The following is a 21,094-nucleotide window of genomic DNA, read 5'->3' on the forward strand; positions in this document are numbered from 1 at the left end:
TCACTGGGGAACCAAACCAACTAGCATCTTGATTGACTTTGGACTTTCCAGCTTCCAGAACTGTGAGAAATAACCTTATTTTGTTTAAGCTAGCTAGTTTATGGTACTTTGTTATGACAGTCCAAATTAATACATCTTCTCCCACCCCTTCAACAGTAAACCTGTGCGATTCATATTATTTAAGTGAAGATAATAGGTTCCAAATCAGACTTAGCAACTCATCGAGACCTTGTCTCAAAATAAAAAATAAAAGGGGCTAGGGATGTGGCTCACTGGTAAAGCATCCCTGGGTTCAATTCCCCAGTACCAAAAAAACCAAAACCCCAAACAAACAACAACAACAAAACAGACATACAAAAGTGAAGATAGAGTTCATTAATTTTACTGCTACATTAAAATTATATAACTTATATGAAAATTCCACAGCTGATTGACCCATTTAGAATTGGTGGACCCTTAGATTATTATATAGCTTCAGGTTATTGTACAAATGTACTGCCAATAGTCTTATACCTATCTATCTCCTAGATACTTGTGCAAGAATTTCTCTAGGATATCCTAGATCAGAATTGTGCTGTCATGTTGCAGAGTAAATGAATATTCAGCTTTACTAGATAATGCCAGATTGTTGTGAAAATGGTTGTACCCATTTACTCTTCTTTTCTAATACTCGCACTTAGGTGGGTCTTATGTTCTGGCCAACAAATTGTATGTAGAATTTTATTGTTTGAAACCTTTGGAAAGGCACTCTAGTTTGCTGGCTCAGCTGAGTGGTAGCATCCTCCTCCTCCTCCTCCTCCTCCTCCTTTTCTTCTCCTCTTCCTCCTCCTTTATTTCCTTTTCATCCTCTTCCTCTTTGTTGCTGCTTGAAATCCAGATAGGATGGTTGGAACTTCAGTAGCCATTCTGAACCATGAGAAAAATTCATCAATATATAAAAGGACAATTGAGTAGGAAAAAAACAGATGAGTTTGAGTTCCTGAGGACCACAGAACCACCATACCAATTCTGGAATGCCAGTTGAAGACTTCTTTCATGTAGAGAAAAATAAACTTCTATTTTGTATATGCCAACATGTTTGGGGACTTTTGCTATAGAAACATAAGTACATTTGATTGTTTTTGTTTCTTACTCATTTCTAGAAGTTCTTTATGTAATCTGAGTACTATTCATTGTGGATGTTACTTGAAGGGAATACCTTTATTCAGTTTATGACTTGTCTTTTCATTTTCTTTTGATGTTCATTCGAAATTAACATAGTTGAATTTTTTAATCTGGGAAAAAATTTTTTTCTTTACCATAGTGATGGCATTGGTAAATTGAACAATAGTTATCTCCAGGTCCAATGCACATAAAATCAGCATAGTTAAAGGTGAATTTCTTATGTTTTATGCATTCGTCAGCACCATTTTTTCACATTAAAAATAACTAGAAATATATTCAATGAGAGGTTTGCTCTGATATTGCTCTGAGGCAGATGTCAAACTTTGTTTTGGTAAAGGGTCAGGTAGTAAATATTCTAGATGCTGTAACCCACATGGTCTCTGTCACAACCGCTGAACTCTGCTAGAATAAACATGGCCTTATTCATGGCACTGAGATTTGAATTTCATAAACTACAAATCATGAAATATTGTTCTTTTGAGTTTTCCCCAATCATTTAAAAACGCAAAACCCATACTTAGCTCTTCAGGAAAACTGGTGGTGGGCTAGGTTTGGCCTGCAGGGAGCAGCTTGCTGACTCTGTTCCAAAACATTGTCATGGATCCTGTGGGGCAAAATCCATCTGCTCTTAAGATGCTGCTCAGTGTTAAGTATCTGGAAGTAGTTTCTATCCTATCTTATAGTATCTGGAAGTAGTTTCTAGCCTTAGAAAAGTGCAAGTAGATCAGAACCATCAAGAGAAGAGCTAAGCAAGTGACAGGCCTATCTGTGCAAGAAACATGTTTATGACAGGATGTCCCCTGCCCAAGGGGGTGCATTGTGAGGTAAAGAACTGGTGAACCATTGTGTGGCAAGCGTGCTTGCTCCAGGGTGCAGTGAGAGGACACACTTGGATTTCTGCCTCCTATTCCAAGGAAGGGGGTGTCTAAAAATATCCGTAGTTGTTGGTATCAAATGACCTGAAAACTTGGCCTTTGAATTTCAAACATCCAGTCCCCTCCTTAGTGTTTTCCAAGCCCTGACTTAAAAAAAAAAAAAAAAAAAAATCAAAAACTCGTTCTCTGACCCCGCAGTGAGGGTTAACTAAAACTCGCAGGCTTGCGTGTTTCCCAGCTGGCCAGAGGGGGCTCTCATGGTGGTGGACCCAAGACCCACAAATTCATGTCTTCTCTCAAAAACACCCGGGCTCTGGACAGTGGTCAGCCCGAGGCCAGAGCGTAGGCCCACCAGCACCGCGCGGCGCCCACCACCACCAGGTGGAGGAAGCGGCTCTAGGTAACCGTGCAGCCGACGGGACTTCACTCACAGAGCAGAAGAAAGGGGACCTCAGAGGCAGGTGCAGGAGGCCCGCCCGGACCGCAGGGGCCTCCTCCCGCGCCCGCAGGGCAGGGTCCGCCCGCCGCCGCGGCCACGCCTCGCGCCCCCGCCCCTCCCCAGGCCCCGCCCCCCGCAGCTCCCGCCGCCCCGCCGCCTTGGGGGCGGGGGCGGGGGCCGGGACCAGGGGCGGCCCGGCCTGACCTCCACCTCGGCCGAGCGGCCCCGGCGGCGAGCCCCACCCGGCCGGCGCAGGCCCGGGCCGCGAGCCCCTCCCTCCACCTCTCCCGCCCGGCCCGGCTCGCCTGGCGCTCGGTGGCGGCTGCGGGCCCGCAGGCGGCCATGGCGGCGGGGGCCGGGGCCAGGCCGGCGCCGCGCTGGCTGAAGGCGCTGGGCGAGCCGCTGAGCGCCGCGCAGCTGCGGCGGCTGGAGGAGCACCGCTACAGCGCGGCCGGCGTCTCGCTGCTGGAGCCGCCGCTGCAGCTCTACTGGACCTGGCTGCTCCAGTGGATCCCGCTCTGGATGGCCCCCAACACCATCACCCTCGTCGGCCTCGCCATCAACATGGTCACCACGCTCGTGCTCATCTCCTACTGCCCCACGGTCACCGAGGAGGTAGGGCTCGTCGCCCGTCCGCCCGCGCGCCCGCGCCTCGTCACCCAACCGCTGCCCCCAGAGCCCCTAGCGCGCCCGACCCAGCCCCAGGTAGCTGGAGGCGCGGGGAGCGGGAAGGGAGACCCGCGTGCGACTGAGCATCCCGGTGGCCGCGGAGGGGTGGGCACGGCCATTGCCACTGAGTCTGTCCACCGCGGACACTTTCACTGTCCCCGCGCCGTGTCCACCCGGAGCCTCTCCCGGGTCGCCTAAAGGCTGTCACGCCACTACCCCAGTCCCGTGACCATCCCAAGCTTCTCCCTTGCAGCAGCAGAGGGGCTGTCAAGGTCACGGCCCGGTCCCAAGTCCTCCCACATGGATGCTAACCTGTGGTTTGGACCAGCGGTTGGGTGCTTTGCATACTGAGGACTGGGCACCCCATCACCGTTCTTCCTGGAGCATGGACTTGGGGTGGGGTTGGCCAAGCCCGAATCGCCCTTTGAACACTTTTATAATAGTCTGTTTCTCAAAGGTGGTGGTAGTAGTGATCTGGGACTTACTGGGATACAACTTCCTCCTTACTTCATTGACTTTTTCAAGAAAAACAAGCTAGGTTCCTATGAAGGTGATAATCCTTATCAGGACTGAGAGCTCATAAAACAGCAGATGTTATTAGCAATAATTATATTGGACCTATGTCCAAAGTTAAGGAGAGTAAATGACTCAGGCTTTGGGCAACTGTTAATCAGAAACACCCCAATGACTGAGTGTAGAGGAGATATAGGGTTGCAGAGTGAGGGTCACTTCTAGGTATAGCTTATAATAGTGCTGAGCTAAGTATTGCATGGCACATTCTGTGACATTACTTTCCTTTCTTGTCCTGCAAATAGTGAAGTCCCTCCATAACCACATTTGAGTATAGGTCCTGTGAAAGACTAATGAGAATTGAGGTTGGATACCAAAAATACTGTGGAAATACTTCACATTCTGCACCCCTGCAGCTGTTTTTAAATCGTCTGATGGAGCCCATTGGGGTGGTGCACACCTGTAATGCCAGCTACTGGGAAGGCTGAGGCAGGAGGATCTCAAGTCAAGGCCAGCCTGGGCCACTTACTGAGACCCTGTCTCAAAACAAACTTAAAAGGCTGGGGCTATAGATCAGTGGTAGAGCACTCCTGGCTTCAGCCCCTGGCACTGGGGTGGGGGAGTCTGATGGAGCCTATATTTTAACACATCTTGCCAGCTGATGGATATGTTTATTATGTATTTCTTAGCAGTCATTCCCATTGTTGTTCATTTCTGAATTGTTAGGAAAAAGTAACCCGCTTTAGTATTTGTTCTTTGTTGCTCAATTCTAGAATTGCCCACAAGCAGGGTATTGAAATGAAAAGATTGCTGGGTTGGAAGTGGAGGACTTGAATTCTCACCCAGCAGTGCCACAACAAACCTACAGAATCTGTTTTCCCATGTTGAAAATAGAAAATAATGCCATCAAACCAATTTTACAAGGAAGCAGTAAGAGACAAATGAGATATTATATGCAGATTAAGATGAGACCTCATAATTTACTCAACAAATTAAAAATATTCAATAAACATATACTGTTATTGAACAATGTCCTGAAAATGCACATGAAAACTTAGTTTTGATTGGGCCTGGATTTGGCTTACAACATCTGGATGTTAGCCAGTATCAATAACATCTGATTTTGGCCAATTAAATTGTGAACTCTTAGATGTTTTTATCAATTAAAGAACCCTTTGCTGAGCCCTTAAAAACAATACACATACAAATAAATAAGTCCAAGAGCTTCTGTTTAGGGCAGAAAGGGTACTTGATGGGAGAGGTAAATTTATAATATTAATTTTAGGCTCAGAGTGGTTTTTAAAAAGGGCGTGAGCTGAGGATCTGACACACTTAAGGAAAAAGTGAAAAATCAGGGTGGCTATTCAAGGGGGAATAAGGATTAACATAATAAGATGAAACTGGAAGAGTTTCTGTGGATGTCGTTCGGTTCCATCCTGATCCTTCACTGGCTCCTAAGTGACTGAAGCAGGGAGAGGAAGGAAAGGGTTTTTGGGATCCACATTTGATAAAATCCCAGCAATAGTGTGAAAGAGCGTAACAGTTTCTGGCTATTTTGCCTTAAGATCACAGAACTGATAAACGACAAGGCCAGGCAGGATTCAGTTCTAAGTGGGACTGACTGACTGCTAAGTCCATATTGTTTTTGCTATGCCATCATCTTGTGTGGCGTTGCTCCTTTTCAGAGAAAAGGAAAACTCCTTGTGCCTTGTGTAATTCAGGTGTGTAAAGGGCATTCCCATCATTGTTGGATTTCTGTCTTGTGTCAACCCCAAGAGGTTGGTAAGCTTTCCTTTCCTAGAATGACCTCTCTGCCATCTCAGTATTTCTTCTTCATCCATGCTGAAGTAACAGTAGTACATCTTTTTGTAAGAGAAAATTGAAGCCCAGAGAGGTTAAGTGACTTTAACCCTGTTTTGAAACTTGTTTTTTGATTCTCAGATTTCAGAATTCATAGTACTTTTCCAGACTTGACAGATTGTTTCCAAAAGGGTCAGAGCAATGACATAAGGATTTTTAATATGGATGGTTGGCTTATATCCTCAAAAAGGCTGCAACACTGCCTATAGTAGTAATGTTTGATATATTTTGTAACTACTGTGTTAATTTCTAGGACATGACCTGGGATGAAGGGAAACCGATAGGAAAAAAAGCTTGTGATTTATATTAAGCTTCTGCAGTGGTGCTCTGAACTGCTTTTCAAGCTGTCTTTTCTGATTAGGAACTGTCACTAGCCAAATTGAACTAGTCTGTACGGAAAGGATTTCTCTCCTTGTCTCTTTCTTTTCTCCTTCCTCCTGCCTCACTTGTTCCAACTATCTACCCTCCCTGCCCCCCTTTTTAATGGTACAGGGATTGGACCCAGGGTGCTTTACTGCTTAGCTACATCCCCAGTCCTTTTTTTATTTTGAGACAGGATCTCACTGAATTGCCCAGGCTGGCCTCCATACTTGCTATCCTCCTGCCTCAGCCTCCTGAATAGCAGGGATTACAGACATGCACCAAAACACTAGTGCCCAGTTACCTACCCATCTTTCAATGCCCAATTCTAACACTGCCTCCTTATGAAATTTTTCTTCCTTTCCCAAGTCAAATCAACCACTTAATCCTCTGAACTCCCATAATAATAACAAGAATACTAACTAACATTGACTGGGTGTCTAATATGTGCCAGTCATTATTTTAAACCACTTTTGTTCTCTTATCCCCTTGAATTCTCCCAACAACCTTATGATTAAAGTCCTATTAATACCTCTATTTTATAGGTGAGGGAACTGAAGGAAAATTTACCTCCTCCAGGTGACCTAGCTTTAAGTGAGGACAGAATTCCAACCCTGAAGGCTGTGCTCCTACCGTAGGCCTTTGTGGATTTTCTGAAGTTAGAGAACAGAACAGATGTTATGTTTGGGCACCTGGTACAGTTGATGTTGATGATAGACGAGACCCAGGAGTTCTCTCCTGTGGAACTTCCACATTTGATTTTGGACCTGTGTCCCCTTACTGAGCAGGACAACCTATCAGCTTTTCAGTTTAGAGAGCAATTACTCATTTGTATAATCTGCATAGCACAGTGCCTTGTATAAAGCAAATTCTTGGTGGATATTTACTAAATTATTGACTGCATAAAATAGCAATGTAATCTTGAGAGATGATGTCTTTCAACTCGTATTCAGTTTTAGCTGATCTTGGGTTAAAAATACTTGAGTGTTTGACCTGAGTAATTTTAAGAAGAGTAAACAAGTGTTAGGGTGAATGAAGAAAACGAGATCTGAATGAGATCGTCCCCTGATGAGGCAGTTCTGTCTGAACTCCACTCTAAGTGTGTTGTCCCTAGCCCCATGCCTTGGCTTTCTTATCCAGAAGTAGAATTACCGGTTCTTAGAGTTTGAAAGAACCTGAGAGTTTGTTTGATGCAGTTCCTACATTTATATATGTGATAACTCAGTGATTCAAATCTAGTTTTTCTAGCTGTAGTGTAGTAGCATGCTCTACTACAAAGCACACCATACATTCATTTTTGACTAGTTTAACCTGTGATTTCATTATATTTTACATATTGGATTAAATGTTTTGACCCTGCCTTATTCATCTGCCATAGAAATCCACGTCAGTATCTCTTTTAAGAGTACATTGTAGAAATGTGCCTAGCTTGGGCCAGGTCAGAGGCATTGATTAATTCTTATGTTTTTAATGATAGAAAGTTAAACCAAAAGGTGAATATACCTGTGGAAGTAGAAAGATGTTAAGAAATGGTTTGTACTCTGTTTTAAATAACTGAGATTATAGCTACTTTTGTACTGTATAATCAAGAGTTATTTGTTGGGAGAATGATAGAAAGAAAAGGCAGTAACCTTTAGATTCATACTCAGATGTTTTATTAACAGATTTGGTTTCTTTGAGTTCTAATACAATTTCCTTTTAATCATCTTCTTCTCCACGTCCCCGCCGCTTTCTTTTAGACAGTTCACTAATTTATCAAGCATCATTTATTAAGGCAGAAGACTTGTGAAGGAGTGACCTCTCTTATTAAAAGAAAATATAACCTCCTGACTTTCAGAAGATGAAAGTTCTAGATACATGACAGGGTCTAGGATGAGATAAGTCCAGGAGGAACCTGGGATCTGATGCCTCTTTAATTCTGCAGCTGAGGTGTCCCCTCACTTTCCCCCAGTCCAGTCCTGTGTAGAAGGAGCCCCTTAGCTTTCCTTTGTGGTTCGTCTTTTTAACTCCTATGACTTCTCTGTACTTAATTCCCAAAGTATAAACTATTTCTCCTTTAAAATTCTGGGTCAGGTGTTGAAAAAACGTAGCATAGTGATATAGAGAAAGAACATTAAAACTCTGCTCCTGGTGCATTTGACTAGGGCCACCAGGATTGGGCCACCTGGATTTTCTGAAGTTAAAGAACAGAACAGATGTTAGGACATGTGATACAATTGGTGTTGATGGTAGATGAGACCCAGGAGTTCTCTTTATCCCTTGCCCTTCCTATCACCCTTAGCACAGTGAAAGCCAGGCATTTTCGAGGAGGACTCTAGCAAGAACTAAAGAGGAAAACCTGGAACTCTTCACAGAAAAGATAAAAAGAAAGAAGACCTCCTTGCAAAGTAGGATTTCTCTAGTCTAGAGAAAACTCTGTCCTCAAAGTGCTGGTTTAATTGCATTCATGAGTAACGCTTGATTTCCCTGGCCCTACCCTGTAACCTGCCTTACTTCCTAAAAATGAGTGTGTTCTCAAATGTTGGCACTTAAATGGAACTGAACAGACCAGAAGGCCAAGATGAAACCAGTAAGCCCCTGAGGCCATCCTGTTTGGCTTGACAGAGTGATCTTCCCCTTCCTGACCACCAACCTGCTCTGGAGCTCTCCCAAGCCAGTGGTGGGAACCCTCTGTAACTAGGGAAGAGCCTCACCTGCTCCCAGTAAACAGTCCTAACCATATCACAGGTTCCTAATAAGGATGTTACACAAATAGAAGCAATCAGTCATTTCTAATTGTGTTTTCCAGCATGAAGGGAGCAGTCCATTAGAAGCACCATGAGTTCTCTTAAAAATCACAGAATCACACTGACTGGGCACAAAGTCCACCTTTAACAGCATACCAGCATTACATTTTCCCACTTACGCATGGTCTGTCTTCTAACCTTCTTTTCTCTTCACCTCTTAGAAATTCAGTTTCTATTTTCATGGAGAGGGAAGTCAACCCATGTTTAGATAACTTTGAAATCTTACCAGCTGTCCTAATAATTGGTTTTGTAAATCCCTCTTTCATACATATGTGTCAGCTCACCCAAGGAGTATAAATCAAAGAGGTGTTCTTTTCAGTATTAAACTTCAGATCATAGACAATGTTTAGATGTAGTGCTTTCTAAATCTTAGTTGGGGAAGATTTTTGCTTTGTGTATTACCCATACTAGATTTTATTTACTATTTTTCTCCACATCAGCTTTAAACCAACTAACTTTAAAAACTTACACATTCTAATCATAAAATCATAGGTATGATATACTAGCTATGTTTTCAAAATACTTTAAAAATTTCCAAAATATGTAAATTAAATATATAAATACATTAAATATCTAAATAAATTAATATAAATACATATATTAAGAAAAAAGCTTACCCTCAAATCACCTAAAATTATCTGATATCAGTAATACCAATAACAATGATTAGATTAACCGAGCCCTCATAAGTACTTTACATGTAATAACTCATTTAATTTTCACAATGAGACAGGAACAGTACCTGTTCCTACTTTTCACATGGAGATTTGAGAAGTAACTCATTCAATTCAGCCATAAGGATCTGGGTAAAAATAGAGTCCAGAATCCACACTTCTAACCACTCTGCAAGAAACCCCTGGGCCTGTATTCTTCCCTTGGAAACCATTGCTGTAAACTGTTATCTGATGGGGAAAACATTTGATGAAAAGTTGACTTTCATCATCTAGGTATTGAGCTCTTGAGGTATGTATACCAGATTTTAAAAACAGAATACCTGTCTTAGCCCAGTGAAAGGATTCTATTCTAATATGAAATGAGCCAAATACAAATGAGATTGCATAAACCTAAAGTGGAGATACAGCTTGGAGATGATTAGTCTAGCATTTTCCTTTAGAGAAGAGTCAAGAAAGTGTCCAAAGACCCTGTAACCCCAGCAGCTCGAAAGGTGAAGGCAAAAGGATAGCAAGTTCAAGGCCAGCCTCGGTAACTTAGCGAGGCCCTAGGTAACTTAGTGAGGCCCTATGCAACTTAGTGAGGCTTTATCTCAAAATAAAAAATGGAAAGGACAGGGGATATGGCTCAGTGGTAAAGCACCCCTAGGTTAAATCCCCAGTACAAAAAAATAAAAAAGAAAATCCAATATTTTATAACCTGAGTTATGAGTGAAGTTTGTCCAGAGAACAGAACTGTGCTCATTTTTCAGTTTCTAAATCCTTTCTTTTCTTCCTTCTCCTGGCAGTTTGCTTAGTCAATCACATGTTTAAAAAAGAGGTACAATGCACAGAATCAGTTATTGATCTGTCTATGAGTGTTATCTTTGATCCAGAGTTAATTTTAACAACATAGGGGCTTGTTCAGGTCCTTGGGTGTTTATCTTCCCCCTACCTGACTTGGATTAAGACTAGTGTTCTTTCTCAAAGTACAGATTTAGGTTTAGGAGAAGGGATGTTGGTATAGGAAGGAAGGCTGACTTCATGGCTATCTGAATTCCTCTTTTTTTCTCTGCACTTTAGTTTGTTAGTTTAGTTTGTGACAATCTTACTACTTACAAGTTCCTCAAGGTTCCTGTTTGAGACCTAATGAAACAGCCTCTCTAGTTGATTGGTGCCACATGAATCTGTAAGGCTTTGTGATCCTCATTCTTAGGAACTCATATTCTCCTGTAGTTGCTCTTCTTTGGCTTCTTCATTTTCTCCAGCAGTCACTCTGATGCAGCAGGGTGCCCCTTTTTGCCGGTCTCACTTGCTGCCCAGTGGTTCTGCTCACTTGGCCATCTGGCTTCCCGCTCACTGCGGCCATCTTCTCCATGCTAGGATTGCTTGCTCTGTGCCTTCTGCTGTGGAAGGCCATGTGATCCACTGTCATCCTTCCACCTGTCTGACTGACCACTTGAGGGACTGCATTCATGGATCACACTTCTCTCTCTTTAAAAGAATCCTCACTCTGTGTGTTGACTGAAAGACCATGGGCCCTTATGAAGCCCAGTCATTGGAGCATTTAGGGATTTGTTTCTTTCCTGGCTGAAGTTCCACTGAGAGGTCCATCCCCCAGGAAGTGAAAACAAGCCTGTCTGCTTAATATGTCCCTGTTTTTCTCACGTTAATGGGTTCCTGCTTTCCTGCTCTGTGGAACAGGATGAAAAGTGCCCCATGAAGAGGCCAGAGTGCTTGTAACTCAGAGAATGGGTCTTCTCTTTAATGCTCTTTCAGAACCTGTCATCAGGTAATGCACCCGTTGGGTGACGTTAATGATTGAGACCAGCTTAGAACTTTTCTTGGATCCTAGAGGTACCTTTGCAAGTCTCATGTTTCGATCAAGGAACTTGAGTCCACTTCTCTTCTGGACTCTGACAGACTAGTATCTCAGTATTTGTGAGGTTTCTTTCTTAATGGGACCCTGATAACACTTAAACCACTAATCTGCCTCTGCTGGCCTTCCCTGTTACTAGAATTAGTTTTCACTTATATATATTTGAATGTTAAAGTGTCTTTTAGTTTATATTGGTCACGTAGAAATGTTTCCAGTATTTCCTGTCAGGAGCCCCTCCTACAAACAGAATAAAAAGAGGAAAATATGAAATAAAACCTATTTTGGGGGGGGAAATTTTTTTAATTTACAGTTGACTAGTAGTATACGTTTCATGTGCTCATATGTGAAACACCGTGTCTATTCTATATTATGTATGATAATGGATTTAAGTAATTATTATCAAATCATTGTTTACAGTCAAAAGAAAAGGAATCATTGCTTTAAGAAGAACAAAATAGAATATTGTTATGATTTAATTTCCAGTTATTAAAAGCTAAGTTGATACCGTAACATAGTTTCCTTTGATCATAAGTTGGAGAGTATCTTATACTTTTATTACCACAGTCCAAGGCCAGACATCTGACCCTGGGGGTCCCAACATATCAAGTCTGGCCATGAGTTCCCAAAACCAAACCAAAAAGGTAATGATAGAAAACAAGAAAGGAACTTTAATCAGTATGACCATAATTGGAAGACAAGGGAACTGGTATAAACCAGCTGTGTCTTCAGGGATACTGACATGAACTCCCAGATATAGAGACAAGGGGGGACCAGAAATATACATAGCAGTCTAGGCCAAACTGTGATCTGGTTTATTATCTCTGGATCAGTTGGGCAGGGACTTATCCAGGAGATAAGAAAGTTGCTATTCCTTATGGGGGTAATTTCAACTCATCACAAAATGTTTGTCAGTTATACTAGTTGCTCCTGGAATATAGGGTCACTTAGAGCAGAGGAGACAGATACAAAATGGCGGCAGAAATGTCAAGTGTTTTCACATTTGCAGGCCCAAGTGGAATCAGTGCTTTCAGCAAAAGCAGCTTCTAAATCTTTTTAATACTTTTAAATGATTATGAAAATAGAAATTAAGGGTTTGAGATGATTCTGTAGGAATTTTCATTTGTTCTGTTCATTTTAATTGTAGAGTCAAAGATCTTAATCAATTTAATCAACTATTATTTAAGAAGTATTATCAGAATCAAATATCTAGACTGCCCAGTGCTTGAAGTAACCAAGATTTGGGAGATAGGATTTGGGAAGGAATCAGGCTTATTCAGAGCAGGTCTACAGAAGCTGGAGCGTTGGATCCATCTTGTACCTGCTTGCCCATGTTTACAGTGGCATCTTCACAATAGCCAAGTTATAGAATCAGCCTAGATGTTCATCAGCAGATGAAATGTGGCATCTATACACACAGTAGAGTATTATTCAGTCATGAAGAAGAACAAAATCATGCCATTAGCAGGAAAATGGATAGGACTGAAAATCATTTTGTTAAGTGAAATAGACCCAGAAAGACAAGTAATGCATGTTTTCTCTCATATGTGCACTCTAGGGGCAAAAAGATGACATGAAAATAGAAGGGCAACAATTTAGGACCAGGGAAAAGGAATAAAGGAGGGGAATAGTGAAACATATTAGTATGTGCTAGTAATATTTTTTTTTTTAAAGCTCTGTCTTGGGGGGCTTGGGTGCAAGTGTTTTTTGTTGCTGTTGTTTTTGTTTTGTTTTGGTAGTACTGGGGATTGAACCCAGTGGGTCTACCACTGCATTATATCCCTACCACTTTTTATTTTATTCTGAGACAGGGTCTCACTAAACTGCCCAATCCTCCTGCCTCGGCCTCTCCAGTGCTGGGGTTACAGATGCGAGCCACCATGCCAGGCACGAAGGCCCTTTCTTGGGAGGGGAAAAGGTGGTACGGTGAGCAGAAGGCTCTCTCCTGGGCAGGGTCCTCATCAACATGGTCGTGTCTCCCTTTTGCTTCTCTGGTTGAACACTGCAGTGGACTTTACCCTCCTGGCACTTGTTACCAATACCGAGGAAAAGATTTCTCATCTGCGAAAAGCGTTAGGAAGCTGCAGAAGGGTCAAAGGGAGGGGGAGCAAAGGACAGTTTCAAAGGAGCCCCTGTTACACCTGGTAGGCTACAGTTATAAAATAGTTGAATAACTATCCCTTCCCTTGGTTAAGTCTTACTTCTTTGGTTAAGAAGTAAAGGCTGGATTTAACCAAGGGAAGGGATACAGGACTGGGTGAGGAGAATGTTTGAGAAGGGAAGAGCCAGGAGACAAACTCAAGTCATAAATAGCCTAGACATCAGGACTCTCTGACTGGAAAGGAGCTGGAGTATGCAGTGCAGTTGGGTAGCTTGAGAGTCAGGCTGTGCCCAAGCTACCGACACTGCTCCAACTGAACATGAAGACTTCCATCACTGTCACAGTCTGTTGTCTTGGAGGTATTTGTTGAACGTTTATTCTGTGCCAGTTGCTGTGCACGGGAGCTGGGGAGGTAGCAGGGAGGGAGAAAAATGGTCCCTGCCCTCACAGCTTCCATCAGTTCAGACCTAGTAAATTTTCATTTTCAAGGAAAGAGAGAAAGGAGTTTTGCAGTTTGGCTGGAGGGAGCTGTGTTTGTAGAGGGCAAGCTGAAGGTCTAGTGCAGTTTCTGTTTGTGGAGATTTCACTTGAGTCTTTTCTTTTTATGATTTCCATGTTTCTTTCTGTCTTCTTGAATATGTGGAATGTATATAAACTATTTTGATATCCTTGCCTGATACTTCTGTTATTTCTGATGTTCCTGGATCTGATATCACTGATTTTAGTTCTTGTTGTAAATTGTATTCTTCTTTGCATGACTGGTAATTTTTGATTGGATGCCAAACCCTGAGCATTTTACAGTTTTACAGATTTTTTTTTCCTGATATTTTCTTAGTGTTGAGTGTAATAAAGTTATTGGGAATTATTTGGGTCCTTTTAGGGTCGTCTTTTAAGCTTTGTTAATACCGTCTGGGAAAGTCTTTAGTCTATAGTCTAGGGCTAGTTTATGATCTTGGCTAAGGCACTATGTTTTTGAAACTACCCAGTGCCTCAGGTCTTATGAGGCCTTTTTGCTCTGCCTGGTGGGCATGTGACCTATTCCTAGCCTGCATGAATCTTTGACTTTCCACTTCCTGGTACTTTCCCTGGCCTTGGTTGTTGGTTTTGTCTCATTCAGGCACAGTTCTCAGCCAAAGACTCAAAGGTACCCTTTTGTAGCCCCCCTCAACTTGTGTCTCTTTGTGTAGCGCCCCCCCACCCCACCATTACTCTGCTTCACAGATCCTAGCTGCCTTGACCCCTCTGAACTTTGATATGCTTCTCCTCCACAGCCAGATTACAGGACTCTGTTTAGGTCCTTATTCCACTGTGACCTGGAAACTGCCTCTGGGCAGTTAGCTGGAGCAATCATGGAGGCACATCTCATTGTTTCTCTTCTCTCAGGGATCATGACTGCCTGCAGTGTCTGAGAATTGCTGTTTCATATTCTTTCTAGTTATATAAGGTGGGAGGGTAAATCCAGTCCCTGACACTCCCATCACAAATGGACACTGAGGTCTATAGTTTACCTTTAAGGTCTTATTTCACAGCGAATGCTTCCTGAATGAGTTTAGATCTGTGCCATATATGAATAGTATTATATTGAAAGAGGCATAGACTAGGAATCAAGATCTTATACCTGCTCGCCATTTAACTTTGTGTTTCTTAAAATATGGTGCTTCTGTGGTCCTCTACCCAGATGCCATGATTAATTTGATTTCTCAATTTAATTTTCATCTGTAGAGAGAGAGTTTGAATAGTGTTTATAGCATGCTGACGTGATATAAAATGTACACACAACAAAGTATGTCATTTGGTTTAGTTTGAGCTATTTTCAAACAGAAGCTAGCATGTTGTCACTGAACAGTCTGTATTATTTGTCTTTATACTTACATGTACTTTTAGGCACCATACTGGACATACCTTTTATGTGCCCTGGGACTCTTTATCTACCAATCACTGGACGCTATTGATGGGAAACAAGCCAGAAGAACAAATTCTTGTTCTCCTTTAGGGGAACTTTTTGACCATGGGTGTGACTCTCTTTCCACAGGTAAATTAGCATTCCCCCACCCACCCTGTAGTTTTGTTTTACACTGATAGCTTAAAAACCAAGAGGAACTGAGTTGTTTATCCAATTTAGTTTTTTTGCAGAGGTTTACATTTGGAAGCAATTTGCACAGGGTGTTAAAAGGATGTTCCTTAAAACATCCTTAAAAAGGATGTTCAAAAATTCACTTTGTTAAGTAGACCTTATTTTAATGCCAGAATTTTATCCTCTAAAACTGTGCTCAGGGCAATTATTTCATTAATGATTTTTAATTCTTAATGATTTTTAAACTTCGTTCTTTCAGTATTTATGGCAGTTGGAGCTTCAATTGCTGTTCGCTTAGGAACTCATCCTGACTGGTTGTTTTTCTGCTCTTTTATTGGGATGTTCATGTTTTACTGTGCTCATTGGCAGACCTACGTTTCAGGCATGTTGAGATTTGGAAAGTAAGTATGTTTTTTTTTAAGTTGTACATATAAACATGTAAACATTAATTTTTACAATCTGATATGACATTTGTTCATAATAAGGGGGACAAAGCTTTATTCAGTAATTTAAATTCTTTTAATTTCATTAGAGCATCCGTGCATACATCTTTTAAGTCTTTTAGGTGTTCTGCATGTTACAGTTACATTATTTGACAATAATTTTATTTTTCTTCCCCCATTCTCCAACTTCCTCCCTGGCCCAACTTTATAATAGGGCAAAAAAAAAAAAAAAAAAAAAAAAAAAAAAAAAAAAAAAAAAAAAATTAAGGGTTCCAAATAATGTAGAAAAATAATTTGCAGTAATAAACAGCATTTGACCCATATAATAAGTGACAAATGATGTACAGCCTGAGGTTTTGTTGATCAAATCATCATGTTCCCAAAAAGGGGGCCCCTTGACAACCATCAGCAACAACAGGTAATTGTGAAACTCTCAGCTGTGGAGCCAGTCGGTGAGATGATGTACATGTGCCCTGTAAATGCTGGAGCTATGCACCAGATGGTATCTGTGCCTCTGGGGCCTCTTTCTTAGATACCAAGAAATAGTACACAAAGCAGAAATGCAGTTCTCTATCCTGCTTCCCATCTAGCTCCCCATCTACCTGGTCCTTGAAGACTTACTTGCCATTTGCTCACTCTCAGCTTTGCCTTCCTATGTCTACTGGAACTCAAGTCTTTGACTTCAGACCACACACTTTTTTTTGAAGGGAGGGTGTATCGGGGATTGAACTCAGAGGCACTTGACCGCTGAGCCACCTCCCCAGCCCTATTTGTATTTTAATTAGAGACAGGGTCTCACTGAGTTGCTTAGCTTCTCATTTTTTGCTGAGGCTGGCTTTGAACTTGAGATCCTCCTGCCTCAGCCTCCCAAGCTGCTGGGATTGCAGGCATACTAGCTTGCCTGCCAGACCACACACTCTTAATGACTTCAGTTCCGAACTATGTGTCTAGCAATGTATTAGATGTCATGAAAAGATAGAAAACACAGATAGAGGCCTCTATTAAGAACTGTATGGGACACTCTGTTAGAGAGAATACTTCTGTGACACTGATTAGAGTCCAGATCAAGTGTGAAAAGACTGACTTTAGGTTTCCAGAATCACTGAAGAAATCTTAAATAAGAGGAAGGTAACTGTAGGCTGAAGTAGTTTAAGAGAGCTTTAATGGAAAATATGACTCTAGCAGATTCCTTATATACTAGTCAAGACCCACGGATGAGAAAGTACCAGTAAACATTCACGGTAACTGCAAGATTAAGAATCTGTACCTACTTATAGATGAAGATATGGTAAAATAGAAATGTAGCTTTGTAAAATCTAATGCATTTTTAATTACTTTGCTGTGGTAAACTGGAGTAATAATGCAATGTTCTGGATAATTGTCTTATTATTAATGACTAAAAGTAAAACATTATTTTTTAATTTCTTCATTAAAATTATTTCTGAAATAAATTAGTTCATATTTCTGGCCTTGCTATAAATTTTACTCTCAATTGCTATCGAGAATCTTGAACTGGAGCTTCAAAGATAAGTCATCTGTTATAAGAATATGCCAGACACACTCAGGAAGACCACTCTATTCAGAAGCATCAGGAAAGTACTTAGAACATTAGGGAAAGGGCTATTGTGAATGATTAGCTAACACCAAGGAAGTAAAGGAGATCCTTCAGTGCCTCAGGGTCGGCCATTTAAATATTAACTCCACGCGGCACTTATTTTCAGCTATGTACTTTTTTCACTTTACTAAAGTAGAAATACTTCGGAGAACTGAATAGGGTAAGTTGAAGGTCCTGCTTAACACCACAGGAGGGACTGTAGGTAGGCCATCAAACACACCTATGGAGGTGTGTACAGACTGACCCCATGTCAGAAGTCCACTGGCTAGGATAGATTTCCTGAACATCTGTCATTTTTTGAATGTAATTTTTATAGTATTCATGGTATTTGAAAACAGATACATGAAGCCAAGATGAATAATCTCAAAATATACTTTGGAAATTTGTTTCATGAGTACATTCTTGGTTTAAGCCTGTTTTACCTAAATCTCTGTTTATTAAAAGACTGAATATAAAACATACCAAAAGAGTTTGTTTTGTTGAGCTAAAGAACTTAAGGTTTTACTAACATTGCTATATTTTTTGCTGTATCATTTTTTCCAATTTTTGTAACCTTTTATGCCACTTATTAGTAGTCTACTTTAGTATAAAAGTTATAAATACAGGCTCTGGAATCAGATTGGGTAGAATCAAATTCTGGTCCCTACATACTAGTTATTTGACCAGAAATATGTTAATTTGGAACAATTGTCATAAAAAGTTATTGTGAAGACTGAATAACAATGGATATAAAGTACTCAGCACAGAATATGGAACGTAGAAGTGCTCCATCCATAATAAAGTTAGCATTATGTTGCCTCGCTATTTTTATTTTAATTCAATTTCTTTAGTATGTTTGTTTCCTCATGAGTGACATTAAAAACTAACCTGTCCTAAAAGAAAAACCTGTATTATTCACTGAGGTCATAACTGATGTCATAAGAAAATAAGCATATGGAAGTTAAATCAAAACAAATTTGAGGAAGGGAGGGTAATATAATTTATTGAGTGGTTTTATGGAATACTGGTGCAATGAATTTGAATAAATATTTTATCAAATCTTGATGGAACATCCATTCTAGGCCTTGTCCTAGGTGCTAACGTAATAAGAATAAACAAAATAGACAAAATCCCTGCCCACATGGAGCTTACTTTCTAATCTGGGAGACACACAATAAAACAAGCTAAACAGGTAAATACTGCATGTAGTAAATTAGGTGGTGATAAGTGGTATGTGTCAAGAACTGTAAAGGGTCTGGAATTTTACCAACTTATAAGCTACCAAGAAAGCCTGTTGAAGTTTTATGAAAGCCCACAAAAGATACAAACTCCTGGGTCAGATGCAGAGGACAGTTCTAACTGGGGAAACAATAGCCAGAGGTACATGCTGTGCCAGACTTCCATGCCCCGCCCTCTTCCGCAGTCTTGTGGGGACCTAGCTGAGTGGCTGTATCTGCAGTAGGCTCCATAAAGAGAGAACACTGAGGAATCCGACCGTTTGGTTTTATAGCAAGCGGAAGCAAACCTGCCGTTTGGGGAAGATGTAACCTCATCCTTCAGGGTTGCTCCCTACATACTCAACCCTGGAAAATGGCCCCAGTAGAGTGTTGCCACAAAAAGTCAGTGTGCGGACAGGAGCTTGCATTCTCGAAGGACTGCAAGGGTACTCCAGGTCCGTGGCAGAAAGCCTCTCATAATTGTGTGAAGAAAAAAATAATCCAGGAAGAAAGAGCAACTATTTAAACACTTCTGTTTTTCTTATGAATATGAAACATATCGTGTATTGTCCCACAGAATACAAGTACTATCTATTTTACTTGGATGTTGTTATGTTGATCTCTTGAAAATAGGTAATTTCTCTACAAATATGAACTTGTTACCTTGAATTAGATCATTAAGGCCATAATACATTAGTAACTACTTTAACTGTAATTTTAAACTGTTATTTTAGTTTATTTGTTAGAATTTAGTTTATATAGTGAATATAAGTTTATCAATGATATATTAGATTTTCCTTAGCAGTTAGTAGAAAAATTTTACAGTTAAAATCTGTCACAGTTCTAATGCTTGCTATATGAGAGTGCATATCTTATTTATAACATGCTTGCACCCATGTAGGGTCTTATGTAGTTCAGTAAAGCAATGCTTAAAGTTTAATTTTTAAAACTAAATCAAACACTTTAAGTTCAAGTCCAGTGTTAACTTGTTTTATGTGTTTCTTTTTTTTAATTAACATGTGAATAGAGTTAATTTTTCCTTTCTTTCAAAGCCTTGGGAATTTCCATATATTATCACATCAGTTTCTTAAACTATGTTTGAGAGGACTCCTTTTCCACAACACAACCTAGAATTATAACATACAATTTAAAAAAAAAAAAGCAGACTTATAAAATATAGTCCCCAATATTTTATTTGATTCAACACCCAAAATATTACTGTTAAATTGGCATACCTTTTTCTACTGCTTACTCACAATTCTGTACCCATCTCATTGTAGACTGGTAACAAACTGTACTACTTTGAATAGCACTAGTGTGGATTGTCCTCCATGTTAACAACCTGGGGATTTATGGGTATTGTATCATCATATCCTCAATATCTATCTTTCTGGCATTTCAAGTCTTTTGAAAAGGCTCTTATAAACTTGAACCCATTAATTAATTCTCTAAGCCTAAGAGTTGTTGTATAGAATATTCTTTGTATAATGTGTCCTTCACACTCCAAGTGTCTCTTCATAGTTCAAAACTTGAGGATTGGTGGGTGATTCCACCCTTACTCTCCCATACACTTTGTAATTTGCTATATTTTAATGTATCTTTTCAGCTTTCTTTTTTTCTTAACAGACAAAGAAGTAGAATGAAGATATGAGTTTAATGTAAAATCTGTGGCATGATAGTTGCATATGTGGAGCCAGGTTCATAGCTCAGTTCTCATGTTTCTCGTTTAGTTTCATTCTAAAGAAAGCTCATTCCATAATCTCTATCTGCTTTCCTAGTTGCTTCTGGTCACTAGTCATAGCCCATGAAAATTATGGACAATTCTGTTGTTGCTGAAACGAGAATAATCCTGGTAACAGTCCTAAGTGCAGTAGGTTGAGTGTTGGCTCTCAATCATGTTCTTATAGCAATATTCAGCTATTCTCCAAAAGCCAGACATTATTTATAGCTTGTAAGACACATAATAGGTGCTAAGTAAATGTTATACTTTCCCCCCTTTTTCTTCACAAAGATCCATACATAATATTATTATATTTACCTTTACAACTAATTTGACTCTCCTCCCATTCAGCCCAAAGGTCTTAGTTTTCCTGCTACTGATCTTATAAATATTGAATATCATTATTTATTTTTCCTTTTATTTGTGTGTTAAGATTCAGTTCACCTTTTCCTTCTAACTGACCAAAATAACTCAGTCAAGAAATCTTTTCTTCCGTATCTGGTTTTATCAAATCCCTACATTTCTTATATTTGCAGAATAAATATTCCTCTAACAGTAAAGACTCTGGGATGTGTAGTATTCTTAAAGAAGAAACATAAAGTAGGTAGACATAAAAAAAATCTAGAGCTCAGGAAAAAAGATGTAGATTGGAAACGGGGATTTAGAGGTTGTTAGCATATGTATGGTAGTCTTATAGGTAAAATTATTCAGAGAATATGAAATTGCAGGTGGGATTCAGCAAACAGCATTTAAAAT

General features: G+C 40.4%; 1 protein-coding gene across 5 annotated transcripts in view; it reads left to right on the forward strand.

Annotated features, from left to right (window-relative positions):
* The first annotated feature begins 2,621 nt into the window (after positions 1–2,621).
* CHPT1 (choline phosphotransferase 1) overlaps positions 2,622–21,094 on the forward strand; it is a 30,075-nt gene continuing 11,602 nt past the window's right edge. For 2 of the 5 annotated variants that reach the window (XR_013764023.1, XM_079141383.1), the window contains exons 1-3: positions 2,627–3,093; positions 15,175–15,322; positions 15,624–15,765. Coding sequence is in view for 3 of the 5 variants with exons in the window: in XM_079141383.1 (XP_078997509.1) it covers positions 2,821–3,093; positions 15,175–15,322; positions 15,624–15,765 (563 nt within the window). In the remaining 2 variants the exon portion in view is untranslated. Of the gene's footprint in view, positions 3,094–15,174; positions 15,323–15,623; positions 15,766–21,094 lie in introns of all 5 variants that reach the window. The other 3 variants (XM_079141385.1, XR_013764022.1, XM_079141384.1) reach the window with 3 other exon arrangements.

The sequence above is a fragment of the Sciurus vulgaris genome, assembly GCF_902686455.1.
Source record: "Sciurus vulgaris genome assembly, chromosome: 5".
NCBI classification, from domain to species: domain Eukaryota; kingdom Metazoa; phylum Chordata; class Mammalia; order Rodentia; family Sciuridae; genus Sciurus; species Sciurus vulgaris.